At 41.2% G+C, this 9,375-nt stretch overlaps 1 protein-coding gene across 1 annotated transcript in view; it reads right to left on the bottom strand.

Moving 5' to 3' along the window:
- The window catches only part of FAM114A1 (family with sequence similarity 114 member A1), a 55,470-nt gene that overhangs the window by 22,653 nt on the left and 23,442 nt on the right, over positions 1 to 9,375 (bottom strand). The window contains exons 4-7 of the mRNA XM_007449411.1: positions 9,319 to 9,365; positions 9,093 to 9,199; positions 6,091 to 6,225; positions 1,178 to 1,330 (exon numbers count right to left, since the gene is read on the bottom strand). Of these exons, the coding sequence (XP_007449473.1) occupies positions 1,178 to 1,330; positions 6,091 to 6,225; positions 9,093 to 9,199; positions 9,319 to 9,365 (442 nt within the window). The remainder of the gene's footprint in view (positions 1 to 1,177; positions 1,331 to 6,090; positions 6,226 to 9,092; positions 9,200 to 9,318; positions 9,366 to 9,375) is intronic.

The raw sequence follows: 9,375 nt of genomic DNA, 5'->3' as shown, positions 1-9,375 counted from the left end.
TCTTTCCCTGACTAGGTGGGCTTCAAAAATGTCTCAACTCCCCAAAGTCCAAATGTAAGAAGACAAGGCCAACAGAGAGTCAAAAATCACTGTTCGCTTCTAAGGCTTACTTCCAAGTTCAGCCTCCTGTCTGAGGACCTGCCTCTCCCCCAAGTAAATGTCACTGGGATGGCCCATGGCCCCTCCCAGGAAGTCCAGAGGGTACTGCCCTGTGGCCTTCACTGCAAAAACACCCCAGACTACAGTAAGCCTGACTCACAAAAAGAGCAGTATATACAATTAAATGAGTTAATAGTTTCAAAGTGCTTAGATTAGTGATTATATAAATGCCATATAAGTGTTTCTTAAATAAAAGCACACACATTTGGGGACACACACACACACACACACACACACACACAGATCCTTTTAAAAAAAAGAAATCACCAACCCTGCTGACTTCCACTATTCATGTTTGTTTTCTTGGGATCAGACAGTGTGAATGTGCAGGGCTGTTAGGTAATTTCCCAGAGCTCTGTTCAGAGCATCACTAAATAGAGCTTTAACGCCCAGTAAGATAATCCTGCCCTTTGTGGCCCAGGCATTCTAACAAATGGGTGAATAAATAACTATATCACCCATGAAACTAAATATATTAGAACCCTGCAGTCTGGGAGAAATACCAGCTGCTTTGTCTCTACTGGGCAGGAATGAAGACATGGCCTGGCAGGGCACCTCTGATCTGGGTAATACATCATCAAATGGAGGCACAGGCCAGGTGCTGACAGCCAGGGTTTGCAAGGCCTTTTGGGACGTGAGTTGGGGGTGGTGATGCCTCCTATCATGCTGGCCCTCCTGGGGCTGGTGAGGGGGAACACCTAGGCACAAGAATAGAGAGAAAATAATATGGAGCCTGAGGGGGGTCATCAGGCTGGACAGTATCTGTGACCTCAGCATAGTAATGAGGCTCTAGAAAGGAGGCTTTCTTTCATGTTTAAGAAGACGTATTCACTCCAGATGCCTCTAATGTAGTAGACAGTCCTCAGATCCCAAATGTGGGAGATGAGTACAGGGACCCTGTTTGCGTGTGCGTGCGTGTGCGTGTGTGTTTTTAATAATTTTTTTTTAAACATTAAAAAAAAAAAAAAAGAAGACGTATTCATGAGCAGGCTACTTCAAATGACCAGGGCAGACATACCTTGCTTTCGCTCTCATTGGACAGAATTTCCAGGGCTTCCAGGTGTGACAAACCCTGATACTCATCAAACAGCATCCCGTAGTGTGCGGTCCTCTCGGCCGTGAGCTGCTGTGCCAGCCTCTGCTTCTCCTTCTCCTTGGCTTCCCGCAACATCTGCACAAATACACAGTGTTTGTACTCTAGGTGTATGCTTAAAAGCCGCATTTTCTGCGGAAGATGTTGGGGGAGATGAGCACTGACTTGGTACTTGTGAAGAGTAGGTTTTAGTCACTGTGGAATTTCTAAAAAAATGACTTTTTGCATTGATCTTACTCACAGTTTTTTACATAATATTCCACTTTGAACTTTTCATGTTCATATGTACACAGCAAAACAAAGCAAAAATTCTACACCCAGGAAGAGGATTGAAAAGAAGCAAAACAAAAGCTGAACAGTGGTTTCTACTGAAGTGTTTTCCATGTGTGTGATTAATCTTATTTTTAAAATGCCCAGATTTCCTATAATGAGCAAATTTTATTTACACTGGGAAAGTTGAATCTATTGTGACAGGATTAATTGCAACTTGTGCACCTAGGCAGACTTCAAAGCAAAAATAAGCTGGTGTGATTTTATTTGAGTTATTTAAAAATTTTGTGTGTGTGATTATTAAACATCTTTGATGAAAATAATTAATAAAATATAAACTCATAGTGTATTCCTCACCAGATACTTAATATTAATATAAATAAGAATGTTAGCTTATCAGTTCTTTGATAGATTGGTTTCTAGAAATACTGTGAACCGAGTTCCTCTCCAGGTTGATCATTTTTCTCCAGTTATTTTTCTGCTGATTAAATAACAAGACAGTAAAATAAACGCAAGTCCACCAGTTACTCTTAATTTCCTGCCTTTGCTTTCTTCGATTCTAAGCATCTTTTATTTGATTCCTCATCAAGGTGACTGTGGCATTTAGTTTATAGGGTTCTTTAATATCTGTGAAGAGCACCATAAATGCACTGGCCACCACAAGGTCACAAGGGGAAGGTCATGAAAGAATAGATTTTGGTTTTTATTATGTGTCAATAAACAATCAGCTTCACTCTCCTTTTTGGTTCTTGAGGTTGTTAACCCCAAACCCACCAGGCTACAGACAGAATTCTCCCTCCTGCCTGTCTTTAAGACTAAATAAGTATAAGATCTGAAAGTTTTCAAAACAGCCCCATCAAATCATCCCTGGGAATTGTTAACATTTACAATGAAACCCAGCTACTCCCACGGATCTCACCGGCTTGGTGGTGGTGAAGTAAAGTAACAAAGTGACACTGAAATTGCTTTCTTTCCTACACCAACTTCCATCTCTAAATTCTGATTCAGGTTAGAAGGAAAAAGGGATGCAATAAAAGGTAAAGGGAAATTGTCACTTTGGAACCATGTGGATTCACCCAAGAAATGGGGAGTGAAATTAAAGTGGCCTAAGGAAGAACTAACTGGCTTTCTGGGTGCTGCTGCTACATTCCTTCTGGAGAAGAAAAGGAGATTGGTTTAAATGGCAGTGAGTGATTCTGGCGTGGAAGACTTTGGGACAGAAGGGCAGCTTTGGAAACTTACACCAGTGGGATCTGAGAATCACCCTGTCCCCATGTTATTCAAAGAGTAAGATATAAGGCATGAGAAACTTAGGGAGGGCATGCATGAACATTTCTGATGTCTAGAGTTATTTAGTGTGGATTAGGAAAAACATAACAGATGTCCCTCTCTCAGTTGATGGCAGCTTCATCCTTGAAGCTGCTCAGGCAAAAACCCTGGAATCATCCGTGCCTCTTTCTTTTATCTCATACTCCATATTCAGTCCACCAAGAACTCTGGATCGACCTTCAAACTACACCCAGAACCAGCCTTTATCACCACCTTCATGGCTTCACACTGCTCTGAGCCACCATTATCCTTTGTTTAGATACCTGCAAAGGCCTCCTGAGGAGGCTGTGAGAGGGGAGCATAAATGACCAAGAGCCCCGAGGGTGCGCTTTGAAACCCACTCTTCATTTGCACTGAGGTCATGCCTCTTACCACCTCCCCCTGCCAATCACTGGTGCAGCAGGGATGTTAGGGCAGACCTTCTCCTGGGAGACAGAACTCCTCCGTCAGTGGACTTTGGCTAAAGGACTCTCCCATGGCTTTGCCAAACCTTCCTTAGACTGCACAGCAGTCTAGGATGATTGCACCCAGTCTCCTTTCTTGTCCTCCTCCACTGGGATCAGACTTGCATTGTGGTCTGATGGCTCTCCCCCAACTCCCACAGTTTTCTCTCACATTGTCATTTCTACCACGAAAATCCTTGCACGTTTATACTTACCTTGGCATCTGCTTCTGGGAGGATGTAGGCTGATACACACTCTAACTGGTCTCCCTGCCCTTCACCCTCCCCCCAACCTAGTCTGTTTTCAACACCATAACTAGAGTGATACTTTTAAAATCAGATCTTGTCACTCCAAAACATTGCAATGGTCTCCCCTTTTCACTAATAGTGAAGTCAAAGGTTCTTACAAACGCCCTTCATAATCTTCCATCACCTGCTCCTCATGACCACACTGGCCTCATCTTCAGCAACTCTCATCCTGGCTCACTCCTCTCCCACCACACAGCATCCTTGCTCTTCCTTGTTCATACAAGACACTCCTGCCTCAGGGCCTTTGCACAAGCTGCTCTTTCTGCTTGAAATGTGCCTCACCCAGATTCTGCATAGTCAAGCCCTTCATTTCCTTCAAGTATTTGCTCAAAAGTCATTCATCTATCTTCATGAAGTTCTCCCCCACAATCTGACTTAATACTTAACCTGCCCCTCACTCCCATATTCCTGATTACCCTCTTTCTGCTCTACTTTTTCTATTTTTTTGACAGCACTCATCATCTTCTAAAATATGAGATACTGTTTATTGTTTGTTTGTCCCTCCTCACTAGAACAAATCTCCATAATGCAGGGATATTTACTCGTTTTGACCACTGATGTATCTCAAGTGCTTAGAACAGTGCCTAGCACATAGTGGACATTCAAAATGCATTGTGGAGTGAATGACTGAACTAAAAATTACTGTTTGGAAGGAAGCTGAAGTGGGTAATGGCCCCCCACATATTTTTCTCCCCTTTCTATGAGGCTGGAAGTAAAGGACGTTAAGATGGTAGAGCCACAAGACGTGGGCTGCCCACGAGCGCTAACACTACAGGAATGAAAGATAAAACTTCTTCATTTTAAGCCACATTGATACTTGGGTTATTATTATTATTTTTGGTTTTGTTTTGTATTTGTACAACATCTAGTGTTAATGTCCTGATTAATACAAAATCTATTTTCTTCTTTAAGGATCAGGAGGGTGATGGTCTAGCTGATCCTACCAAGTCCCTACCTGGGCTGTAATATCACAGTGGTTATATGTGGGTTATTCTGGAAGAGCCAAGAAGAAATAACCTAAAAATCAAACTTTTCAGGAGCTGCCACTAACCTGTTGCCAGTGATAGCTCCTTCGTGGCTTCCCAGCACTGAGCCATGGGAAGATGTGTTTGTCCTGCCTGTGAAATTTGTAAGATCCTGCATCTGCTGCTCCTGATTTTGATAAGACATAGAGAGACCTGGTGTATCAGACTCTTAAGGGGGAAGGGGAAAAGGGGCATGATTGACACTATGGGGTCTGAGCTGGTCATGTGTCAACTGAAAGAGCAAGTTCAGTATTAGAGTTTTGTATTTGGAAAATAAGATAAACATTATTTTTAATTTTACTGACTACTGTAAGTAAGCAAAACATAGATTAAATTCTTCATACCATATTTCTCACTTTAGAGCTGGAAGTATGAGAGGAGAAGTCTAACCTTGCACATAGTAAGAGAAATATAAATTAAAATTCCAATGAGATACCATTTCTACCTATCATCTTGACACATAAAAAAGACAATGACAACAACTAACATTCTTGGGTGCGAACTATGAGTCAGGTTCTATTCTAACTCATTTCATCCTCACAGCAAAGCTATCAGTAGGTATTGATGTTCCCAGTGTACAGATGAGTAATCTGAGGCACAGAAGGATTAAGTCGTCTGCTCAAGGTCATGTAGCTAGAACGTGGTAGAGCTGGAATATAATCGTAATATAGACTGAATGTTTGTGTTTCCCCAAAATTCTTATGTTGACACATAATCCCCAGTGTGATGATATTTGGAGGTGGGGCCTTTGGGAGGTGATTAGGTCATGAGGGTGGAACCCTTACGAACAGGATTCATGTCCTTATAAAAGAGACCCAGAGAGCTCCTTTGCCTTCCTCTACCATACGAAGAAACTGTGTGAAAACGTCTGTCTATGAATCAGAAAGCAGGCCCTTACCAGACACTAAATCTGCTGCTATTCTGATCTTGAACTTCCCAGACTCCAGAACTTTGAGAAATAACTGTTTGTTGTTTATAAGCCCCCCAGTCTGCAGTATTCTGTTATAGCAGCCCGAATGGACTAAGACAAATGGCATCAATGGAATCATCCTCAAGAAATTATTAAGTATAATTTGTACTTAATAAAGCAAGGTACAAAGGAGCATAGTTAGTATGCTAACATTTGGGTGAAAAAGTTTGCATGTATATATGTTCACATGTATATATATGTATATGTTTAGCTACATCTATCTATATAGTCATATCTATATCCATATCTATATCTATATCTAAATCTGTCTGTATAATGTCTCTGATAGAATCCGTAAGAAGTCGTTAACAATGGTTGTCTCCCATGATGTGTGGCTGGGGAAAGGGGTGTATTAGAAACTCAATTTTCACTCCCTGATATTTTGTGTCATTTGAATTTGACATGTGCTTTAAAATATCTATTTAAAAAGGTAAATAAAAATTTATTCACTTTATTGACCGAAAGAACAAATCACAAAAGTACATAATCCCACCTGAGATAAGGAAACGGTTCTCTCCATGAGTGTCTTGGTCCGCTTAAAACCTGGGTCACTTTCTGCAAGGACATTCATAGTTTTCTTGCCAATGAACTCCAGAGCATCAAGACCACCTGTTAAGACGCTTTTACCCTGCCAATGAGATAATTGCACAAGATTAGGTTTTCATGTTTTGCTGTTCCAAGGCAGTCAGCACCTCCTAGACTGCATTATCTTCAAATATGAAAAGCAATATATATAAAGTCACAGTTTTTTCTCATCAGGAAATTTATCAACCATTTAATCCTATTTTCTTTTCCGTGGAAGCGCGTATGTCATATAATTTGTAGGACATGCAATGTTATTAAATAAGGATGCTTAAGAAAACCAAAGCACATTAGGGATTAATTTTATTGGCTATGTGTATGAATAGATATGTTCCGAAGACAAAAAATTAATAGGTGACCCAATTGCTGTTTTTGTTTGAAAAAAATTTAACCCAAGTAACAGAATCATTTGGAGCAGTCTATAAAAATGTCAAATACTCTTGCCAGTTTAGGGAATTCTTTAATATAGGGCCCTAGAGTGTAGGACCCTCAGGCTGTTTCAGTGGCTCTTGCATACTTTCAGAAAGTAGCAATAACCGCCTATAATTAGTATTTTCATGAAATAAGACAGGTTGATTCCACGTGCTTCTGGCTTTAGAAATTGTTCTATTATGTAGTTAACCACTGCAAATTCCTTTGCCAGTCACTGTTTCTCTTTTTTAAAAAAAGAGTGAAACAACCAAGGTTTACTCACATAAACTGTACATACAAACAGAACTGCTTACATTTCTTTGCAACATCTTCTTTGCCTATACCCCAACTATACAACTACAATTACAATATGCATATATCTGTGTTTTTTCTCACCTTACATGAGTTTGCATAGGTTATATTTATTATTACATTATTCTTTATATGCATTATCCATTTTCATAATTATCACTTCAACAGCAATATTTGATTTCACTGATTAATATGCTTTATTAGTCATCTCCATCTTGAACATTTAGACTGTTTTCCGATTTGGGAGCCAATCAATAATCACACTACAAAACAGAATTTTTTTTTCTTTTGGCGGTACGCGGGCCTCTCACTGTTGTGGCCTCTCTCGTTGTGGAGCACAGGCTCCGGACGCGCAGGCTTAGCGGCCATGGCTCACGGGCCCAGCCGCTCCGCGGCATGTGGGATCTTCCTGGACTGGGGCACGAACCCGTGTCCCCTGCATCGGCAGGAGGACTCTCAACCACTGCGCCACCAGGGAAGCCCCAAAACAGATTTTTAAATGCATATATTTTGGGAGGACTAGGGGATATCAGCAATTCACACCTTTGCATAATTTGATTTACTTTCTCCTAACATCCTGTGAGGGATTACTTCAGTAGAGAATAAGATGGGAGAAGGAAGGATGAAGGGACTTTGAGTAAGGGCAGACTTGGTAGGGGGGTGTCTGGAGCTTGGGAAAAGGGAGAACCAGAAGGCTGGAGAGCACACAGCGAGGAATGTGAGGATGCTGAGGACAAACTCAGAGGGCCCTGCCTCATAGCTCAGGGAGACCATGGATTTACTTCCTTTTTTTTTTTCTTTTCTTTTTTTTTTTTGGCCGTGCCTTTGTAGCATGCGGCATGTGGGATCTTAGTTCCCTGACCAGGGATCGAACTCGCTTCCCTTGCGTTGGGAGCATGCAGTCTTAGCCTCTAGACCACCAGGGAAGTCCCCATGAATTCATTTCTTATGCCAGAGGTAATGAAAGCGCTCTGTCCCATCCCCAGCCCTACAACCCTCCCCATACACCTGCCGTGGGCATACTGGACTTGTACTGCTATCCGACTCCTAAAACATACTTGCTGACCCCCCTGCTCCCTGCTTAGTCTAGAGGACCTCGAGTAGCAAGGAAAGGAACAGTCATTTCCTATTTCTGGCATACCCTGACCTGAAGTCTGGCTAAGACACCTCCATATGTGTGTCCACAGCCCCCTCTTCTTCCCATACAGCACTGCATTTGACAACTGTTAAGTTGCCTCCACCTTCCAGGATGTCATGCCCTCTTTCAGCTTATGCCCAGCATCTAGCATAGCTCTTGGGATATAATGAAAGCTAATTACCTTTTTTTTTTTAAATGAATGAATGCATAAATTGGACGTGAGCCATATTTCTTAAAAAACTAGTTATTTGGTTTCACATAGCAGGAAGTAAACCTTTTCCTTCTGATCCTGAAGATGAGCTAAATGCCTTATCTCAGTTGGGGTGCATCCCCCTTTTTTCATTATTCATTAGTGTTTTGTTGTCAATAACAAGCTTCTTAAGCTTCTTTAAAAGGAAGGGGCCTGGGAAGGAGGGATGTGTATTAGGGCTATTCAAGGAAAGAGGAGAGTGGGAACTGGGAGGTGGGGATGGAGGAAGAATGTTGGTCTTAGTTATCTGGAAACACTTTAGTAACATGTTGGGGAATGTTTCTGATTCTTTACTGGTATGTATATATATGTATATGTATATGTATATATATATATATATATATATATATATATGTATATATATGTATATATATATATATATATATATATATATATATATATATATATATATATATACACCTGAATCACTTTATAATTTTTCAAATTGAAGGTTAAGAAACATAGAGCTTCTCAGAAAAACAGCTCTAAGAAAGAGCCCTCTCTCCCCGCAAGCAGAGGCTGTCCTTGCAGCCATTGGAAAGGACACTGTTATATCAGACTGAAAAATGTTCCTTCTAAGCAGCTCCCTTCTTTTAAACATAAAATATATTTCATTTTGTTCTTATCATTTTGGTTCCAAGGTTACGCCTGCTCTGTGGGAGGAAGCATAACAAAATCATAATCCAAAGTTATGAGCAAGACCATCTTTTCTCTGATGTATCTAGGTCACTGGTAAATAGAAATATCAAAAAAAGGCACTGGCAGACCTCAGGGAAAACAGAGGAAGCAGCTAAGGACTCACTGTGTTCTGAACCGCATTGGTGATGGCTGACAGCATGCCCCTAGACCCCGATGAAGGAGAAGTGGGTGGGCTTTCTGCAGGCCTCTGATCTGTGGCTGCAACTGCTACTAAAGAGAAAAACACCCTTTTAGAGTTCGTTTTGCTGATATGAACTTGGAAATCTATTTGTGCACATGGTGTAATGCAGCCCAAGTCCAAGAAATCCCCAAACAAATGTACCACTCACTTTGAGGGATTTCATTTGCAGTGTCAGGTTGGGCCCCTTCGGAAGAGGCAGAATTCA

This window comes from Lipotes vexillifer, unplaced genomic scaffold (assembly GCF_000442215.2).
Source record: "Lipotes vexillifer unplaced genomic scaffold, Lipotes_vexillifer_v1.1 scaffold153, whole genome shotgun sequence".
NCBI lineage: Eukaryota > Metazoa > Chordata > Mammalia > Artiodactyla > Lipotidae > Lipotes > Lipotes vexillifer.
Note: the sequence above shows the minus strand (reverse complement) of the source record. Positions and strands in the feature narration are given on the sequence as shown.